General features: G+C 44.4%; 1 protein-coding gene across 3 annotated transcripts in view; it reads left to right on the forward strand.

Annotated features, from left to right (window-relative positions):
• The window catches only part of TRANK1 (tetratricopeptide repeat and ankyrin repeat containing 1), a 98,850-nt gene that overhangs the window by 43,655 nt on the left and 33,008 nt on the right, over window positions 1-22,187 (forward strand). For all 3 annotated transcript variants that reach the window (XM_070577329.1, XM_070577330.1, XM_070577331.1), the window contains 5 exons: window positions 4,292-4,462; window positions 12,213-12,374; window positions 15,966-16,220; window positions 17,851-18,027; window positions 18,695-21,607. In XM_070577329.1, coding sequence (XP_070433430.1) covers window positions 4,292-4,462; window positions 12,213-12,374; window positions 15,966-16,220; window positions 17,851-18,027; window positions 18,695-21,607 — 3,678 coding nt within the window. The remainder of the gene's footprint in view (window positions 1-4,291; window positions 4,463-12,212; window positions 12,375-15,965; window positions 16,221-17,850; window positions 18,028-18,694; window positions 21,608-22,187) is intronic.

A 22,187-nucleotide genomic window follows, 5' to 3' on the forward strand; every position in this document is an offset into this window, starting at 1 on the left:
ACCAAAAAAAATTTTTTAAAGGTAAAAGAAAATTAAAAATGCATGCTCTTAGTAAAAACCAAAAACAAACCCCAAACAAGAACAACAACAAAACACTTCAAAAAGATGCACAGCAAAAAATAAATTTTCCTCCACAAAGTTAACTACCAAAACATTTTTTGTGTATGTTGCTGGTATATATATTTATAAAGCCAAATGTCTTTCTTTTCTCTTCCAGATATGAATGTGAGCATCCTCTACATTCTGTTCAGCAACTTGCTTTTTCCCTGAACCATGTGTCTTGGCCATCTTTCCCTCATAGTACCCGCACAATTATTTCTTGCTTTTTCCCTGAACCATGTGTCTTGGCCATCTTTCCCTCATAGTACCCGCACAATTATTTCTCTCTTTTTTTAACAGTATTCTCTCGCATGACTATACCCTACTGATGGATATTTAAATGGTTTTCAGTTGTTTTGCTATTGAAAACAATACTCAAGAGCACATTTTTTACATCGATCTTTGTGAACTGTTGGGAATGTATCTGTAGCATGATTTCCTAGTTGAGAAATTGCTTGTTCAAAGAATTTGTACACTTTATTTGGATAAACTCTAATTTTATTGAAATTTTAAATAGATGACATTAAAAAATCAAAAGGTACATACATTGAGAGTCTCTGTCCTACATTTGTCCTTCAACCACTCAGGAACCAGTGTCACCAATATCTTATGTTTTCTTCCACAAATATTTTATGTATGTACAAGTAAAAACATATATACAGTGCCGGCCCGGTGGTGCAGCAGTTAAATTCGCATGTTCCGCTTCGGTGGCCTGGGGTTCGCTGGTTTGGATCCTGGGTGCGGACATGGCACCGCTTGGCAAGCCATGCTGTGGCAGGTGTCCTACATGTAAAGTGGAGGAAGATGGACACAGATGTGAGCTCAGGGTCAGTCTTCCTCAGCAAAACGAGGAGGATTGGCAGTAGTTAGCTCAGGGCTAATCTTCCTCAAACAAACAAAAAAAACATATATACACTTTTAAGATGTTAGCATATTGATATGTATTTAGATTTTGAAAGCTATTGCTGACTTGAGCCCCAGGAAGATTGCACCAACAGTGTATGAGATTTTCTACATCTTGAGTATTTTTTGGTACATGGAGAGTCAAGAACTCTCTCGATTCTTTGATGTGGTTGGAATTTTAAATCCTCCATTTGAAATAATTGCAGTATCATAGGACCTTAGAAATCTTTGGTTCTCTTGGCATTTTGGTGGGGGCCGGTTGTTATGATGGTCCTACTGGCTCTGGAGCACAGTGGTTTGAGAAGCCCAGGGGTGCAATCCCAGAGAATCACTAGACCCAGGCAGCAGCGGGACCCAAATCTGAGAAATGGTCATCTCCTAGAATTGAAGAAGTAAAGATGAATTGGGACTAGTTGCATCTGTCTTGGTTACAAGCTACAGACAGTCAAACTGGCTTAGGCAAGAAAAGGAATTTATTGGCTCATGTGACTCAAGGGTCCAGAGTTTGGTCCAGGTGCTCCCAAGGTGTTTTCAAAAGTCTGTCTTACCCCTAAGCTCTGTTTTCTTCTGTGTTAGTTTCATTCTTAGGCAGGGTCTCTTTCAGTTGAGGCCACCAGCACCTTCAGGCTTATATTCTGTCGATTTGTCAATCTCAGCCAAAGAGGATACCTTCTCTCAATATTTCAGTAAAGGTCCTAGGAATTAGTCTCAGTGACTTGATTTTGGCCCATGCCCTTCATGAACCAATCCCTAGAGCTGGAAGGATGGAATGATCTGATTAGCTAGGACCTGGTCGGATGTTCAACCCTGGAGCTGGGAGCAGGGACAGAGCCAGAAAGACGGCATGATCTGGTTGGCCAGGTCTTGGAGAAGTGTTTGTCCTGGAGCTGGGAGGTGGGATGGAGCCAGAGGATGGAATAATCTGATTGGCCAGGTTCTTTCTGTTTAGGTGTTGCCCCTGGAGTGGGGGCTGGGGCTGGGACAGTGGTGGAGGATGTGGTAGTGACAAGTGTGTGTTTGTGTGTGTGTGTGTGTGTGTGTGTGTGTGTGTCTGTCTGGTGTTCACTCCCCATCAAATCAGGTAGGCTGGGAATGGGGAGAGTTGCTTTCTCAATGGAAAACGGGGGTATTGTTATCAGGAAAAGGGGGAATGGATGCAAGTCAGTGAAAAAAAAATCTAGTATGTTAGTGGTCTTAAAATTTTGCTTTCTAACTCCCTTAAAGAATTTCGAAAACCTGTGCACCTGTTTACATATTTATAAGTCAATATCTAGAATTTTTAATCTGTAAGTCTAAATAATTGTAAGCAAAGGTAATTTTCAGAGTTTTGGACACATTGATATTTTAAAACAAAACTGTTATCTCACTCCTTTACTTGTATGTAATAGAATATAAATACTGCAGCGATTTGGTATCTTCTAACATCTACTTGAAAAATTATAGATAAGCTCTTTAATAGTCAAAAATATCAAATTGTGCATTCGTGTTTTTGGATCACATTTCCAGTTTACTTTTCAGAAAGAAGTTTGCCCTAATGTATTTTATGCTTGAAAGTCTTTTCAGTCATCCATTGATATACTGTTCTGGAATGAAAGTACTTATGTAGCTTTAAATTTTAAAAAATTTCTGTGATTTAGGACTCTAAGGTGAATTTTTTTCTGGATTTAATTATTACAAAATTACTATTACTACAGAGATCATAAAAACAACAGAAATATATTAAAAATTCCTGTACGTAATTGTTAAAGATAAAAATTTGGGGAGGAGGTCACCGAAGGGTGGGTTGTAGTGCCTTTTAAAAAGGGCTCAGCTGGCACCTAATTTTCCCTTATGTTGATACCCTGAAGGTGAGGAGTTTTCGCTTCCTTTGGGGCAATACACTATGCTAATTGGAATCATTCTCTATGCTGTGTAACAAATCACCATAAACTTAGCATCTTAAAACAATACCCAATTGTTAGCTCATAGTTCTATAGGTCAGTAGCCTCAATACCTTGAGGGTGAAGTCAAGGTATTGGCTGAGGCTACATTCTCATCCGGAGTTCCAGACCTTCTTTCAGGCTCACATGGTTGTGGCAGAATCCAGTTCCTGTGGTTGTAGGACTGAGGTCCCAGTTTCCTTGCTGGCTGTCAGCCAGAGGCTGCTCACAGCTTCTACAGACCACACACATTCCTTGTCGTCTGGCCCCCTCTATCTTCAAAGTCAGCAGGGGGAAATTTCTTGTGCATCAAATCCCTTTCATACTTTGAATCTCTGCCCTCTTCCAACTCTGCCCTCTAGACCTTTGACCTTTAGGGTTCATGTGATTAGGTCAGGCCCACCTGGATAATCCTCTATCTTAAGGTCAACTGCTTTGGGACCTTTATTACATTTGCAAAGTCTCATCACAGCAGCACTAGATTAGTATTTGATAGAACAACTGAGAGAAAGTATGTGTACACCAGGGGTTGGAAATGTTGGGGGCTGTCTTAGAAATCTGCCTACCACGGTGAGATACTCAGTGGGTCAGAAGTATGACTTTTTCATTTTGTCTTATTTTTGTGAAGTGAGTGAAGGGCAGTTGTGACTGAGGTGATAGGAAAGGAGAACACCATGAGCAGGATGATACATGGAGTATAGGTGCCTTGTCAAGGTGGTGAATTTTAGGAAAGCCTGGGTCTGGACACTGGGAATCAGGCATTGATTCACGTAACTCTAGTGCCCACGTAAGTCTTTGTACCTCCAGGGAGACCCCCGTTCCATTCTGAAACACCTTGATGCTTGACAAGTAGATATGTCAAAGCAGCAAATGGAGCCTGCAGCCAGAGGGTTGGGGCTGGGAGGTTGGAAACAGTGACAACAGAAAGACCCTGATGCAAAAGCAATTGTCACGTTCTTCTCCTCTCCCTAGACAGGCGTTTTTTCTGGAAGAATATTCTGTTTCCTTTAGAGAATAAAGAAATCTCAAGTCACAGCTTGCTGTTATCCTTACAGCTGTTAGCTGTTGCCTAGTAACCTGATTCCCCCTCTCCTTGTTGTTGCCAAGGAGAGAGGAGAGAGGTAGAGAGGAGCACACTTCTGAACCTCTTAAAAGCTATTGTCCTTCGCACTCCACACAGGACTCCTAGGTTCGGGGAGTTGGGTGGACTGCCCAAGGCTGGCACTTCAGGTTCCCTAAACAGAGGGACATTGGTCTCCTTGTCCTGGGCTGCTCTGGCAGGGAACTGGGCGTGAGAATACTCATGGGGACGTCTCCTTATGGAAGGAACCCTTATGCTAATGCCCCCTTCTCCTTCTTGCCCACCCTAGGACAAACAGAGGATGTGCAGATGCTCCTGTGCTTTGGGGCAGACCCAACCCTGCTGGACCGACAGTCCCGGTCCGCAGTGGATGTTCTGAAGAGGAATAAGAACTTCAAAGCTGTCAATGAAATCAACATTCACTTGAAAAAGCTGGCTGCATCTTCTAAGGACCTCTCAGGTACAGCTTCCAGTGAATTAAGTTTTTTTGAGGGGTAAAAGTGGTTCTGTGACATTAGGTACAAATCAGTTTATCTTTTCTCGGTATGTGAAGATGAAAGTGAGACCTCCAATGTTCAGAAAATTTGTTTGCTTTTTATGACAGATAGAATGAGACAACTCTTATTTAGAGAGCGTCTATCACATTCTGGGAACTTTACCAGGTCCACCTTTGGGCAGTATGGCTGATTTTTTTTTTCATGCACGCACACAGTAAAAAAAGAAAAAAATTCAGCCAGAACAGGAGCTAATCAAGCCTACTCCTCAGAAACAACTACAGCCAACAATTTAAAATACACTTATATCTCTATTTCTTGATTTATCAATTTTGGACAGTATCTGTTGACTGACTACTGTATAAGATCAAGAGCAAGAAGTCAGCCCTACTTGTTGAATTTTGTCTAGTAATGTTATTTATGTCATTTACATTCTATTTCTTATCTCTAAGTTTTCCATGCTTCATCTAAAAATGGAACACCAGGAAATGGCATTTTCGTGGTAGTATGATTATGTCAATATTAACGCTTTCTACAACTAGTGGCATAGCTGGACCCAGAGAAAGAATCACCCAATATCCCCAAAACTTTGCTCTTTAAGTGTGATACTCTTTAAGCATCCCAATTTAATGAAATATATACATACATATTGTTGTGTATATGTGTATATATATTTATGTACCTATATATACTTTTTAAACTTTATTTAGACTTTAGCCGCAGCATATATATATTGCACTCCTGTATGGCTCTTGTGGCTCATGGTGATCTGGTTAGATTTCTCTCTTGCTCTGCTAGAGTGCGTGCCCAAGTAAGTTTTTCATGGAGGAGATGTGGATAGTAGACTTACGGAGGTTTTGAAAGTGTCTTTATTTTATCTTTATATTTAATGATAATTTGTCTTAATATATGCATCTTATTTCAGCATTTCTAAGTTGCACTTTTTCCCCACATTTTAACGTCTTTGAAATTGGAATGTGTTTTACAATCAGTGACGTGTCGCAGTTTAATGGCAGTTTTCTAGTGTGCCTGACAGTGCATGGTGTCTTAGGTTTCTGAACTATGCTATAAAACCTTGATCTTCACAACTTTGGAGAAATCGTTGTATGTATTCTAGCCCCCGTCTGCTATGGATTAGAAGTCTGATGTCACTCTCATTTGTTTTGCCTTCTAGGATCTTCTCTGTGTTCAGAGTTCTGCCGTTTCCCTGTGATGTGTCTAGCTGTGGGTCCTTACTCATTCTTCTGGCTTGGTGCTTGCTGGGCCCTTTTGGTCTTTTTTGGCTCAGGGAAATGATCTTCTGTTATTGTGTTACCCTCCGATGTCTTTTTCCTCTCTTTGCCTCTACTGTGAGATGGGTGAACGTCCCCAGTTTATTGCACGTCGCTCTACTTCTCCCTAATGTCGTCTAGCTCCCTTATTTCACCCACCTCTTTAACTTGGTCTTCAGCTTTTCCTTTTGTAATTCAGCTTGCCCACTGAATGTTTTAATTTGGAGAATCAATTTTAATTTCTAACAACTTTCTTGTTCTCTGATTTTCTTATCTGTGGCAACTGGTGCTTGTTTTACAGTTGCCACTTCTTGAAGGGCATTTAAGAATATTGATAATTTTTTTGCTAAAGAATGTCTTCCTCTCTTTTCTGAATTATTTATTGTTTCTTTCTGGGTTAGTTGATGCATTTTCTTGCTTCTCTCTTGTGCTGTTGGTTTCCCCTAATTATCTTCTGCTCTTTGGATGGTTTGTATTTATGAGTGAAGGACTAGATTGATTAATACTTAATAGATGGTTAGTGTGTGTTTGCTGAAGTTATTTGGAGGTGTTTCTCCAGAAACACTCCCTCCTGGAATGAGTGAGTAGGTGGCAAGCTGAAGGCCACCTGTAGGGTGTGTGCTGGGGTGGGAGTGGGAGGCAGCCTGACAGGCTGGGGATCAGCGCAATTGCCAGAGTCAGGAAAGTTTTATGTGGGGGACATTGAAGCTGTTTTTCATTTAACACCCCCGTCTATGTTTTAATTTTCATTGATTTGTTTAAAATATCTTCTGTTGTTTCCATGAGACCATGGGAATGAGGGGAGAGAAATGTATTTGCAGAGTCCTCTGTTTTTCATGGATGTTCTTTTAAAGCTGTGACATATCATACTGAGTTCCAGTTCACTATTTAAAGGAATTGGTGGGTAGTGTAATTAATAAAGTATTGTGAAACGCTTTCTGGAAGCTTATGCCTGAAATCTCAGTTTCAGGATGGTTTCTCTTGTTTGAGAAATTGAAACTAACCAAACAGATTTTGCAATGAAGTTCCACATTTTAAAATAACAACAAAAAACAACCAATTAATGGTAGAAAATGGCTGATTTGTTTGCAAATTTATCATTTATTAATTCTATTATTAATTCTTAGGATACTGTATGTGTGTAGATGTGTGCTATAGAGTAACATAAGTCATTCACTTTTGTTTGGTCTTTCGAAGTTTTGATTTTTTATGTTTCCTTGTACAATAGAATCTTTGAATATCTACTAATCCTAAAAACATCTCATCTTCTGCGAGAGGGCCTCACTCTCCCTTCCGTCTCTCCTCTTTCACCAACGAAATCTGTGGCCCAGGTTTGGAACCAAAAGAGACTCAGTAGAATGGCAGCTGGTCCCCGTTTTACTTGTTAGAATTCAACTGTACTGACTTGGCAGAAAAGCGCACGCGAGAGCAATGTGCCTCGTTCCAGGCCTGCTGTTTGGCTCTCTGGTTAGTTTGTGGTGGCTGTGGATGCAGTCAAGTCTAAAGCCCCAAATACTCTTTGGTAAACTTATTGGATGTTTGATTACTTTAAAGCTTTACAGACCATTGACCACAAAGGTTTCCAAGCCATGCTCGAGGAATATTGAAAGACTATAGGGAAATGCTGAGTCAAAAAAGCAAAAGAAACTGATAAAAATAAAAAAAGAGGGGGCTGGCCCTGTGGCCGAGTGGTTAAGTTCCTGCACTCTGCTTTGGTGGGCCAGGGTTTTGCCAGTTCGGATCCTGGGCGCCGACATGGCACCACTCATCAAGCCATGCTGAGGCGGCGTTCCAGATAGCACAACCAGAAGGACCTACAACTAGAATATACAACTATGTACTGGGGGGTTTTAGGGAGAAGAAGAAGAAGAAGGAAAAAAAAGGAAGATTGGCAACAGATGTTAGCTCAGGTGCCTATCTTTAAAAAAAAAAATTCAAAATAGAAGAGGATGACAGTTCAGGAAGGGCTAGCAAGTCGAACTCTTCCTATATAGTACTTCCCAGGGTACTCCTAGCAGCGGAACCTTTGTCGAAGTCCATCTCGGAATACGATCTCCGTACAGAATTATGTACTGAATATCAGTGTTCTCTTGTACGTCCATTCGGCTGTATAGAGTTGTAGGCATACATTTTATTTTTAAGATTTTGCCAATTGCACAAACTTTAAAACCTGAAGTGGGTGCTTTTGAGACTGGTATCATGCAGTATAATTTTCTGTAATGATGGAAATGTTTTATATCTGCTCCGACTGATATGATAGCCACTAGTCACGTGGATGTTGAGCACTTGAAATGTGTGTGGCTCAGGCAACTAAAGAACTGAAATTTTAATTGTACTTAATTAGCTTTGCTTTTATGTGATTAAGTCAGTTTGGCCACTGTACCAGGACAGTGTAGTTTTAGACTTTAGCCCCAGAACAGTCTTTCTGTCCAGAGTGGTAGTTGAGAAGACAGTGGGAGGGAGAGGTAAAGGGAGGGCCAGGGCCATGGGAATAGAGGTAGATCTCCAGCCATAAAAATGAGAATTTTATGGACTTTAATCCCTCCGCCTCCTCACACATTAACGGGCCAGATGGAAGCATCAGCTTTGGGAAAAGCTGCTGCTGGGAGTTTGGTACCCTCGTTCCTGACCTGGGTCTGACTTGATGGGTTTTGTGTTCTGCATCTGTGGTCCTGAGTAAAGCCCCATTAGGACACCAGCTTTTTGTCCCCCACTGAATGACCATTCCACTTTACAGACCAGGATAAAAGATGCTCTCATCCTTGGCTCCTCCTGGGGGTCGCTGTGGCCCATTTTGATGATAATGGTGGTGATGGTCTCTTTGGATAGGGTGGCTTTTGCATCTCGGTGAGACATAAAGGGTCTTGCTGGAGATGTCTGCTGCTCTCTGACTCAGAGCTTCCCGACGGTAACCGGCACACGAATCATTTGGGGGGCTGTGAAAGTGCGGATTGTGATTCAGCAGTTCAGGGCAGGACCCGAGATGCTGCATTTCTCACGAGCTGCCAGGGGAAGCCAGAGCCCACTTTGGGGAGCAAGGCTTTAGGATTAAATCGTCAGGATTGTATAACTGTCTTTCCCGGCCTCTCATGGCCACCGCCAGATGGCAGCATGTCCACCTTCTCTGGTGCCCGTTGCTCAGCTCTTCCCTGTGGACCAAGAACAGCAAGATTGGAGCCTTTGTTTTTCTCCCAGTTGTTTGTGATCTTCTCTGATTCACTAGTGCAGGGCCTTTTAGAATGAGAACAAATCCAGGCCTCTGAAGCCTTTTTCTCTGGTCCTCCAGTGGGGAGCCAGCTGCTTTCTGCTGTGTGCTCATGCAGGTACCTCTAGCACAACTCTCAGGGCACTGGAACCTTCTCTTTGTGTCCAAAGATGGAGGCTGTGACTCAGAGGCCACGGTTTGTCAGCTCTGCATCCCTCAGCACCAAGACCCTGCAGTTTTCATTAAATGCAGGCATGCGATGTTGACTTCAAGGATGTCCGTGATGCCTTTTCCTTACTATAAAAGGAATATATTCTTTTTTTAAAAGAAAAATTTAAAAATATAGGAAAGGAAAACAAGAAAATATTAATTCTCCATAAACCCAGCTGCCCCCCAAATTAATGTATTTGTGATCTAGTCAATTAGTTTTATTCCATGCATTTATAGTTACACATTTTTCTTTTCTTTTCTAAAAATGAGATGAATACATAAATTTAAACTGATAAAATGTGTGTAATAAAACTTACCCGTTTTGCCTTTTTTTAGCTTGAAAGAAAGATTTTGGGGAAAAACAAAATCTCTTTTTAAAGTGATTTATTTCTGTTCTGTAACACTTCTGAGGACTACTGCAACTTCAGAAGATCTCTTTTAGTTTTAATTTTTAATTTCAAATCTGCTTATATATGTATATGTTCTAAATATGATCATTGTAGAAAATTTGTAAAAATATAGTTTTATATAAAAACAAAGATTTATTGTAATTACTCTTGGGCATATTATTGTCCAGTCTTTTATTTTTGTCTCTTACTAAGCTTATGGAAAATTTAGAAAAAAGCAGACAAGTTCAGAGTAATAAACAAGTTGCCCGTGGCTACCCAGGGATACCATTGTCAGTTTTTTAGTATCTCTCCTTTTATCTGTTTTTATGTGTTGATTTCATTCTCAGGAGTGCTAGTCAGCCATTGCTATACCACACACGGGTTTTCTATCTCAGAGTGAGCCTCTGGCTGAGGTGATGTGGGTCTTCCTTTGCCAAATGGTTTCCATTTCTTCTTCTATGGAGGATAGTGGGTCTCGCTTCTGTCTGGCGCCTGAAGGTCTCTTGATCAGAGGGCAATGGGCGTTTGCCCCAGAAGTTGGTGTGTGTGTGTCTGATGTGCTGACTTGGTTTGTTGAAAGCTGACCCAGGTGTGTATCAGACTGCACAGCAGATAAGGTGGGAGCTCTGCTTGGATCCCTTGGGTCCCTTTTACCATTGTGGTGCTCCCTGCCGTGGTGGGCCTTCGCACTGGAGGCTCCTTCTCAAGAGCAGTCTTTGGGCTTATGGAGCCTGTGCTGCTCATGCTTCTTCCACCCAGCAGTGCCTGTCCTCCCAAGGCAGCCTGTAGCCAGTGACTGATAGGTGTGACAACTTGAAATCCAGTTTCTCTTGCCTTGGATGGGGACAGCTCTGAGGTGTGACTCACTCCGGAGCTCCTCTGTGGGACCAGGTGCAGCCACCCTCTGTGGGACTTGACCTGAGCTCACACCCTGGCCTGGCTTCCCCCCGGACCCCTAACCTGCGCCCCGGCTCCCTAACTGGTCTCCTCCGTAATAACCGTGTGTACACAAATCCTTGGCTCGGGATCTGCCGCCCAGCAACCTGAGTGAAGATAGGATGCTTTTTGTTTTTCTCTCATTTTTAAACAGTCCATCTCTTTTAAAGTGTTCTGACTCTGTTAGAACATGACAGTGAACATTTGTTCATCTCTTCACAACATCACAGCACTTAGGCCAGGCCCTTCTCGTTGGGTGTGAAAACAGATGTCCAGTTCTGCTCCCTTCTCTATTCTGTAAGGTTCCATTTTAACCGAGTGCTTTTTGAGAGTATAATCTGATACCAAATAAAACATCTACCCTTTTTCAACAGCCCATCAGTGGTCGTTTTCTAATCATGACTGCTTTCTCAAATAAATTAAACCAAGGCGGTATCGTCCTCCCTTCTTTGGCCAGAGATGTGGCTCCTTACTCTTGGCTCTTTCCACTTGCCAGTAAGACACATGGGTGACCGGCATGTAGTTGGATGTTGCTGTTGCTCTAAGCCACCCTGCGGTCACTTCCCTGAACTCTTATATCAGTTATCTATTGCTGCGTAACAAACTGCCCCAAAACTTAGTAGCTGAAAACAACAGACATTTATTTAGCTCATGATCCTGCAGGTCAGCAGTTTAGGCTGGGCTGTTCTCATAGCCTTTACTAAACTCCTTCGGTGTCTGCAGTCTTGCTGAGCTTGGCCAGGCTTTTTCACCTCTATGGGGCCTCAGTTTGTACAACTGGACTGATTCCTCTTTATTCTATGCTGTCTCTTCTTCCTCAGAAGACTGGCCTGGACCTGTTCACATGGCAGAGGCCAAGGTCCCAAGAGAATGAATAGAACTCAATAAGGCCTCTTGAGGCCCCAGCTCAGAACTGACACAAAAATCACATTGACTGCATTCTTTTTTTATTATTATTATTTTTTAATTTTTTTATTGCAGTAACATTGCTTTATAACATTGTATAAGTTTCAGGTGTGCATCGTAATATATTTCAAGTTCTGTGTAGATTACATCATGTTCACCACTCAGAGACTAATTAGAATCCATCACCACACACATGTTCCTAATCACCCCTTTCACCCTCCTCCCTCCCCACTTCCCTTCTGGTAACCACCAGTCCAATCTCTGTTGCTATGTGTTTGTTTGTCGTTGTTTTTATCTTCTACTTATGAGTGGGATCATACAGTATTTGACTATCTCCCTCTGACTTATTTCACTTAGCATAATACTCTCAAGGTCCATCCCTGTTGTCCCAAATGTCTGTATTTCATCGTTTCTTATGGCTGAGTAGTATTCCATTCTGTATATATACCTCATCTTCTTTATCTATTCATCCCTTGATGGGCACCTAGGTTGCTTCCAAGTCTTGGCTATTGTGAATAATGCTGTGAACATAGGGATGCATGTATCTTTATGCATTTCTGTTTTCAAGTTCTTTGGATAAATACCCAGCAACATCCACTGCATTCTGTTGGTCATAGCAAGTCATGAAGCCAGGCCAGAATCAACGGGAGGGGAGGGGAATAGGTTCCACCTCTTGATGGCTGCAGAGGCACATGGTAAAGCACCTGAAGACCCGGTGGGGGGTGCCTCGTGGTCATTTTTGCAATCTACCGCAGCTGTGTCTCTGTATTCAGAAGCATGACCTGGTGTTGTTTTGCAGGCCTGAGCAATGGTGATGCACCCGCTAGTGAGAGTGACACTTTCCGGAAGACCTCTGAGCAGCTGGTGAAGTACATGAACTCAGGAAACCGGTCATTGCATAAAAACCTTCTGAAGCAAGAAGTAGTTCAGAGGTTCTTGCGCCTCCTTTCTTCTCTGCAAGGTAATTTTTCTCACAACATTCAGTTGGTTAAAGATGATTTATGCTCATTAAAACTCTTTTCTAATATCGTTTAAAAATTAATTAAAAAATAAATGTAATGATCTCCATGTAAAACATTCAGACAGCATAGAACATTCTTCAGTGAAAAGTCTATCATCCACCCCTGGACTTTAGTCCCTAAATCCCATCCCTGGAGGCATCCTCTGTTACTAGTTTTTCATGTATCCTCCTAGAGTTACTCTTTGCATATACTCTCCATTTTTCAATACCACAGATGTTTCTCTCTTCTATTATTTCTCTCTTCTAATATTCTTTCTCTCTTCTAATATTGGCTAATTTTGGTGTATAAAGTTGTAGAATTGAATGTTAATTTTTTTCATTATAGGAAAATCAGGAAAGTTCCAGAAAATAACTTTAGATGACAAACTTTACATAATTAGAGAAGATTCTAGAAATCCTAAGCAGGTAAAATTTAGTATTTTTAAAATTGGCAGACAGTATGGTCTAAATGTAAAGCATTCACTTGGACCATTTGTAGGGCTGAGATTTCTCAGTTTACGGGAGAATGCAGGAAGGCCTGGCCAGAAGAACCAAAAATGCTCTCTTTAGGGTAGTATTTAAGGCTTGGAATATTTTGCATTTGAATCTTAACTCTACCACTTAGCAGATCTGTGACCTTGGGCCAATTACTTAACCTCTTTAGGCTTCGGTTTCTTCATCCCTGCCTGGGCTGGGAAACTAACCTCATGAGATGACGGATGTACAGCACTTAGTCCAGTGTCCTACACATAAAATGCTGATACCCATTAGCTGTTAGGGTAAGTTGAAGTGAGGCAAGGCTGCCAGAGCAATCTTCTCTCTTGGATATGAGTGGGTCAGAGATAAACAGCACAGCTGAGGGGCTGGCCCCTTGGCCGAGCGGTTAAGTTCGCGCGCTCCGCTGCAGGCGGCCCAGTGTTTCGTTGGTTCGAATCCTGGGCGCGGACATGACACTGCTCATCAAACCACGCTGAGGCAGCGTCCCACATGCCACAACTAGAAGGACCTACAACAAAGAATATACAACTATGTACCAGGGGGCTTTGGGGAGAAAAAGGAAAAAATAAAATCTTTAAAAAAAAAAAAAACAGCACAGCTGAGACTCTGGAATGGGAGCCTTTGACTTTTGGACTTGATGTCATCTGCCCCACACCCATGAAGACTGTCCTCATGAAATTGGCTCAACGCAAGGTTGACAGAAGGGAAGCCATATTATAGACAAGAAACCATATTGTAACTTTGAATGACCTCTGACTAACTAACCCTGGATATGTACCCTTCAGGAGATCCACCTGCTCTGTAGCTTTTCTGACCCCTGCTTGTGCATATACCTCCCAGCTGCAATAAGACAATAACTTCGTTCTTTTGAGTTCCTTAGGAATGTGATGACCCCCAAACAGAGAGTCTATGCTGATAGCTATCATCAATGACAACTGAAAGATCTGGTGTGGTGACTCTTGGGTCAAAATTCTGACCTCCCCCCCTATAACCCACTGGCCTATATAACTGCTTCAAGATTCTGTGCCCCCCTTAAGATGATTCCTTTGGACATTGGACGTTTGGAAGTCGGCCATCTTCCCTCTTGCTTGCAAGCTGTAATAAGATGCCCTTTCTCTGCCACCATCTTGCCTCTTGACGATTGGCTTTATCTTGCAGTGAGCAGATTGTGCCCTTTGTGCGGCAACACTCATTTATACTTAGGGTTACGAAAATAAAACATGACATATTGGTGTTTGGTAAAAATCTCGTAAGGGACCCCAAGGTGAGAATGTTGTTGTCCTTTGCATTTTGTGGTCTGGGCTCTGTCTTTTCTCTCTTTCTCTGTGGGGACTGTGTGTGTTGGGGTGGTTCTGCTTTCTCTCACTTTGGCTAGGTTACTTTCTCTGTTCCTTTCTGTGTCTCACTCTTTGTGTTGTTCCTGAAGGTCTTCTCCCAGCTCTCTTCTAGCATCTCTAATCTACCCAACTCTTTTGAATTTTTTTCTCTCTTTACTTTCCCCCTTTCTCTCTTCTTTGTCTCCTTTATTGTCCATTGGGTAGGCTATTTAGGATTGTTTCTGTTGGAAGTGACAGACAGATTCAAATTGGCTTAAACCAGCAAAAAGGTTGTATTCTTGACTCTCATAAAGGGGATGCCAGTCTGGCTTCAGGTACACATGGCTTCAGGGATCTATCCAATGTCAGCAGGCCCCAGTATCTCCCGTCTTTCAATTCAGCTGTCCTCTGGTTGGTTTCCATCTCAGACTCTTTGTAGAGACAAGATCAAGGTCTCTAACCACTGACTTTGTCCAGCATTTCGGACCTGCAGACGCATCTCTCTCTCAGTGGTTTGAACAAGAGTTCTCCACTTTTGGTCACAGTGTAAACCTCTGAACCAGTATCTGTGGTCCAAGGGGTGGAGGATCCTGACTGGCTTAGGCCCAAATCCTATGCTGCCCCCATCTCTGCCATGTGGAATGGAGACTCCTGGCAGGTGGGAGAGCACTGCTACCAGAAGACAAGCGAACAGATTCTGGGGCACAAAAATGACAAATGTCTATTACAGAAGTTTGTATTTTACACTTCTATTTTGCCAATTCCTCTTAAGATAGTAGGATGGCCTATACTGATTTTTTTCTTATTTTCAAATGAGTATTTTAAATGTTAAAATGAACATTCATTTTAGACAACTTAGAAAAAGGTGAGAAGGAAAAACTAGCAAATGCAAATCAAATTACTCTTATTTTGGTAACCCTTGACGTCTTCCCTTCTCTTCCTCACTGCTTTCTTACTGGTAGGGTTGCCAGACAAAATACAGAATGTTGGTTGACTTTGAATTTCAGATAAACAATCAATATTTTTTTAGTATAAGTATGTCCCAAATATTGCATGAGACATTCTTTTACTAAAAATTTATTTGTTTATCTGAAATGCAGATTTAACTGGCATCCTACATTTGTATTTGCTAAATCTGTCAATCTGTGTGCTACTGAGGATCTATTTTAAGTTTTCTACCCTTAAGATATACCAGGAGTCTCAACTGGGAGAATCGTTATCCTGTCTCCGGACATCAGAAAACAGATGGAAATACTTATGTATCATGATACAAAATTAAGAATGGGAGGTTAAACCATCCTCTCGTGATTATTCCACAAATCTTGACTTTTTAATCATTCTATAATATCTCCCTATATTTCAGTGTTTCTTAAGCAGGCCACATTCTTAGTATTATGCAAAATTTAAGCTAGGCTCTTGCCCTTTTGATCTCAGTGGAATGCCCTAACTTAAGTATTCTTCCTTACAACACAGTCATCATTCTGCTCTCTTCCTGGGCCAGGCTCTACGCTCCTTGGGGGATTTCTAACCTTCCCAGGCGATCTGTGCTTACACTGATGTTCACAAGTGGTTAAGCAGCTTGCCCAAAGTAATTAATTACTTGTTTATAGTTTCCCCAGTGCTTAAAAACACTGATCAGTAACCCGTGTTAATTATGTATATATGTGTTGGGTTGTAGTTGGGGACAGAAATCATATGAAGCCTTCACTGGAGTGTGGTCTATTCTTATTTTTGAAAGAAATTCCTCCTGACCTGGTCTGTGACATTAATCGCGACTGTGCCAACACCTTCATCAAGTTTTTACTGGAAAAACAGAAATGGCCCGAAGTGCTTCTGTTGCTGACCCGCAAAGTCAGTGGGGAGCCGCCGCTCGGAGACGGCCTCATCAAAGAGTGTGACCTCTCGGCCCTCGACCTCTGTGCCATCATCCCCCAGCTCAGCACCTGGGACCAGCGGAGGACACAGCTCCTGGGCTGCCTGATAGATGGTGGAGGTGAGATTGCCTGGATGATACACACTGGAGAGTGGTCCAATGGGAGTCCAGGCTACCACCTGTCACGGGGTCTCCACTTGATTGTGGAGAATCCTTTAAATCCTGCCTCATTCTCTGCCTCCACATCTTCTCATTTTGAAACAGTGATGGGTTTAATGCCCCGTCAGTGGGTGTTGCCCTGTAGGAACTCTGCATTTTCATGAATTCCAGTTCCTCTGTTGTCGTCTCTTTCTGTCTTGTGTGAGAAGCCTCAGTCAGGTATGTGGAGGGGCTCCTGGGCCCTGGTGTAGCTCACTGCGATTGTTTCCTCCTGACCCCCTGCTGGACTTCCCTGTGCTCAGTATGCCACCTGGGTCCTTGTCGGCTCTGTGGCATTCTTTTCTCATCAACGGATTGGGATTTGAAATGCTTGTTTTTAAAGAAACAGCCAAATAATTGGTGGATGGAGTCATCTGCCACTTTCATCAGCACAGTCACACTTGGCTGGCTGTGTGTCTGGAGTGTGCAGACGCCTTGCAGGATTGGGTTTTACTTTAAAACTCGTTTGGAAACACCAGCCTCCTCCTGCCCCTACCTCCCACCCCTACTAATGCTGCTACTAACTGTGGCCTTGGGCAGGCTATTTATGCCTTCATCTCCTCATTTATAGAATGGGAATGATCATAGCCCCTCTTTTTTAGGGTGTTTTGAATATTAAGTGCGTTCATGTATGCTGACTCTTGGAAGAGCACCTTGGCTGTGTGGTTTTCTGCTTGTGTTGCTGTTTAAGGGGAAATGCCCTTCAGAAGGAGCAATGGCACATTGGTACTCAGCTCTCAAAGTGCCATACAGAGCCTTTGGGCATTGGCTCTACTCACGGGTTTCAGGAGGTAGATGGAATGTCTCCTCCAGTTTATTTCTTCAAACAGTCCTTGCATGGAGTGTTACTACCTTTGCCCGGAAACCGTGGCTGTCATGGAATTCCTGTTTTATTCCTGATTCAGCAAGCACATATTGAGCACCTCCCTGGGATCAGGCGCACGGGACCCAGGACAGAGAGTAGATGCATGGCTGCTGGAGGCATGCATAGAAGGGCTGCAGATCTGCCGTGGGTAGAGGTCAGGGAGCCTGCAGTGCAGAGGGGAGGTGTGGACTCAGCTAAAAGGAAGGCATGTGGGGGTGGAGAGGTGTCAGGGAAGATGGCAGTTTGAGGGTGGACAGGCATCTTGGGAAGAAGCTTTGCAGAAGCATAGGCTGTAGGAAGCAGTGCTCATGTCTTGATCACCGACTATATGTCAGGTTTGGTGTTGAGCAAGCACTGGGATTTTTTTTTGTTTGTAGGCCCTGTCCCCTCTCCAGGGCAGTGCTACTGGTGGGGTCCATGGTCCTGTGGTGTGATGAGACGGGGAGCTGGAGAGGTGGGAGGGCCAAGGCCCTTGGACACTTGAAGGAGTTGGGCTTCCACTCTGAGGATACTGGGAAGCCTTTGCGTCCCACAAAGGGTGGTGGTAGGTGGGCCTCGAAAGTCGCTCAGCATCAGCTCTTCCCTAGGAATAAATGGCAGAAGCAGTCCCGTCCTCCTCAGGTGAGCCAGGCTGTGCCTCATCAGAGAGCTGCAACTCACAGTACCCTTGTCCTCTGCCTCCTCCAGCCTTGCCCGAGGGTCTCCAGGACAGCCGGGAGAAGCCGCTGGTCATGTGCCTGAAACGTGAGGACTTCGAGTTGGCTTTTCTTCTCTTGACCAAGGGTGCAGACCCCCGCAATATTTCTATCACGGAAGGCGATACTCCTTTGCATGCAGCACTCCACATCTTTTTAGATACCAAATGTAAGCCTTTATTTCTTAAGCAGTCTTTTCCTTGAGGAGGAAGCTGGATATCAGAACTGATGCTATGCTTTTTGGTCTCTCCTGCTGGGAAAACCAACAATCTGGGAAAGGCTCGTTTCTTGGCCAGGGCTGCGCATATCTGGTCCTCACCCATAGCTTGATGGGAAGGGGTGACCATCCTGGTGTGGATGGTCAGAGTGAGTTGACTGATGAGGATGCTTAAGTTTCAAAGTTGGCTGTCCGTAGCTGACAAATACTTTACATTTATTTACTCCATTTTCAAGGGTCCTGACATAAAGAGTCTTATTGGAATATTATAAGGTTATTTCAGGGTTTCTCATCCTTGGCACCATTGACTTTGGGCTGGGTAATTCTTTGCTTTGGGGGGCTGTCCTGTGCATTGTAGGATGTTTAGCAGCATCCCTGGCCTCCACCCACTAGATGCCAGTAGCACCTCCCAAATTGTGACAGTCAAAAATGTTTGTAGACATTGCCAAATGTCCCCTGGGGAGCAAGTCGCCCCTGGTTGAGAACCCCTGGGTTATCAAATACTTGGGGAAGTTCAGTGTTCTGAGATGCCTCTGGCTGGCATCTCTTTCAGATCCAGGGGTCTCTGTTCCCTGAGAAGAGCAGCTCAGCACTCACAGGTTTTGTTTGTGTTTTTCAGCTGACATTGGTTTTAGCTTCCTCAGCCACCTGTTGGATCTATTCTTGTCCAACCCCACTGAATTTCACTACCTCAATCCCAACACCCAGGACGGTAATGGGAACACGCTGATGCACATCCTCTTCCAGAAGGGCATGATGAAGCGCATGAACAAGCTGATAGATCTGCTGGTGAAGTTTGACATCAACTTCAACCTGAAGAACAAAGAAGGCAAAGACGCACGGCACCGGATTAAGAAGAATGATGCTCTGCTCTTGGCCTGGAACAAAGCCCTGACGGAGAGCAGGCGGAAGAGCCGGCAGGACTCTGCTGCCCACTCGAAGCTCCTGAAGTCGGCTGCCCCTGGTCATGCGTCTCACCTCAAGTCCCAGGTTTCATCCAAGTCTCCACCATGCAGTGTCACCAGAACCCTGCCCGAAGGAACCGTGGTTCCTGACAGCTGGGAGACTCCTGTGGATGCTCAGGTGATGAGGCAGGGGCCTGGAGCTGGCAGGCCCTGCTCTCTGAGAGACCGCCTTGTGCAGAACATCACAGTTTTGATTCAGCAGGTTGAATTGGATACGTCCCTCCCAGAGGACTGTCCTCAGGTCTCTAAGCCTCCAGAGACAGGAGCTGGCACAGACGTGAAGAAAGACAAGCTCCAACGAGCCCTGGGGCCAGGGGGCTCTGACTGTAGTGGGAACAACCCTGCCCCCCATAGAGCAGGAGAAGGGCATGCTCAGGCAGGCCTTGGGGCCTCGCAGCTCATTCCTGCTGGTCACAGAAGGAAGGAGGGTGGCGAAGATCAGGACGACTGGAGTGTGCAGGAGATTGAGGCCTGCCTCCAGGACTTTGAGAACATGACGTGGGAGATTGAGTGTACTTCTGAGATGCTGAAGAAGCTGTCCAGTAAGGTAATGTCCAAGGTCATGAAGAAGAAAATCATCCTAGCCATCCAGCAGCTGGGGAACGGTGAGTGGACCCAGGGCCTGCAGAAGCGGCTGAAGCACCTGAAAGGAAGCATCCAGCTCTTTGAGGCCAAGCTGGACAAAGGAGCCCGGATGCTGTGGGAGCTCGCCATTGACTTCTCCCCTCGATGCAGTGAGAACCCAGAGAAGATCATCGCCACAGAGCGGAACTCGCACTCTGTGGAGAAGTCAGGGCGCGTCTACACAGAAATCATCCGGATCTGGGACATAGTTTTAGATCACTGCAAACTGTCGGACTCCATCAGGGCCATCTGCAATGCCTACAACCGTGGCTTGTCTTGCATCCTGCGGAAGAAGCTGAAGGGTATCAATAAAGGCCACGTGGTAGCCAACATGAAAATCCAAAATCGGATACCCCGCTGCTATGTGGAGGACACAGAGGCCGAGAAAAGCAGGGAGCACGTGAACCCCGAGTACTTCCCTCCAGCCAGCGCAGTGGAGACAGAGTACAACATCATGAAGTTCCACAGCTTCAGCACCAACATGGCCTTCAACATCCTCAATGAAATGACAGCAACGGTGGAGTACCCCTTCCGGGTGGGCGAGCGCGAGTATGCTGTGATCAACATTAACCCCAGGCCACTGGAGCCCATCATCCTCATTGGGCGGAGCGGCACTGGGAAGACAACTTGCTGCTTGTACAGGCTGTGGAAGAAATTCCATGTTTACTGGGAAAAAGCCGAGCAGGCAGGAAGCCCGCTGTTGGCCAAACAGATCTGGCTGAAGAGAAGGTTGGAAGTGGAACCCGAAAAGGAGGGTCCAGGTGGGGAGGAAGAGGAAGAAGAGGAGGAGGAGGAGGACGATGACGAGGAACAGGAAGGGTCCACTGAAGTGGAAACAGTGGAGAGCATAGATGAGGAGCAGGAGAGTGACGCCTGTGTGGGGGGAGCCAGTGGGGAGCCAGGAGGGTCTGGCCAAGCAGCAGAAGTATGCACCTCAGAACATCCTCACCAGCTGGAGCATTTACATCAGATCTTCGTGACCAAGAACCACGTCCTGTGCCAGGAGGTGCAGAGGAATTTCATTGAACTTTCCAAGTCTACCAAGGCCACCAGTCACTACAAACCGTTGGAACCCAACGTTCACAAACTCCAGGACCTGAGGGACGAGAACTTTCCTTTGTTTGTCACTTCCAAGCAGCTGCTCCTCTTGCTTGATGCTTCTATGCCCAATCCATTTTTTCTGAGAAATGAAGACGGCAGTTTGAAAAGAACCATCGTAGGATGGTCCACGCAGGAAGAGTTGACCATCCCCAACTGGCAGGAGGATGAGGAGGAGGCTGAGGTGGATGGGGACTACAGCGAAGAGGATAAAGCTGTGGAAACACGTCTCTGTGAGAGTGACCCCCGGGTGTACGTGACATTTGAGGTGTTCACTAATGAAATATGGCCCAAAATGATCAAAGGGAAAACCTCCTACAACCCTGCCCTGATTTGGAAAGAAATAAAATCTTTTCTGAAGGGGTCTTTTGAGGCCCTCAGCTCCCCCCAGGGGAGACTCACAGAAGAAGAGTATAAGAAATTAGGGAAGAAGCGGTCCCCTAATTTCAAGGAAGACCGAAGTGAGATCTACAGTCTCTTTTGCCTGTATCAGCAGATCAGGTCTCAGAAAGGTTATTTTGATGAAGAGGATGTTCTGTACAACCTGTCCCGGAGGCTGTCAAAGCTCAAGGTGCTCCCGTGGTCCATCCATGAGCTGTATGGTGATGAGATTCAGGACTTCACTCAAGCGGAGCTAGCACTGCTGATGAAATGCATCAATGACCCCAATGCCATGTTCCTCACTGGGGACACAGCCCAGAGCATCATGAAGGGCGTGGCCTTCCGCTTCAGTGATTTGCGCTCTCTGTTCCACTATGCCAGCAAAAACACCGTAGACAAGCAGTATGCCGTCCGGAAGCCCAAGAAGATCCATCAACTGTACCAGAATTACAGGTCCCATTCAGGTATGTCCAGGTCTTGGGCTCGCCTGCAGGGAGGTGCTTGGGCACTGACCTTGGGCTGCTTTTGAAGCTGCAGCCTAGATTTTGTTAGGCTTTTGTAGCTGAAGTGAGGAAGGTATTTCAGAGTGTGTTAGTAAATAACACTCATGAACTAGAGATCTTATGATTTCTGCCACTACTCATTCTCAGGTTGATAATTCAAGCTGTGGTTCAGTGGAAGTGAAGTTTTAAGTAGTTACATCTTAGGAAGTTTGCCACAACATGAGAACATTTTCAGGGGAACGTTGAAACTGCTTGAGAACTTCTGTTACAGCACTTCGGAAGCGTCTGCTTATGCAATATAAAGTAATACACCAATTACAAGGCATTAATCCTTAAAGCAACTTCTCTCCCAAAGAGAAGCGAAAAAGGAGGGGTGGGAGGTGCTGGGAGATAATGTACACTCAGGTGCTTTTACTTTGTACCTCAGTTGTGCCCCTTCTCTGTGCCAGGCACGATGCTAAGCAGTTTTTGTATGGTACCTGTGCTTAATCCTTATACCACCACCACGAGGTAGGCATCATTCCCGTTTTACAAAGCAGGA

Source organism: Equus przewalskii, chromosome 15 (genome assembly GCF_037783145.1).
Source record: "Equus przewalskii isolate Varuska chromosome 15, EquPr2, whole genome shotgun sequence".
NCBI classification, from domain to species: domain Eukaryota; kingdom Metazoa; phylum Chordata; class Mammalia; order Perissodactyla; family Equidae; genus Equus; species Equus przewalskii.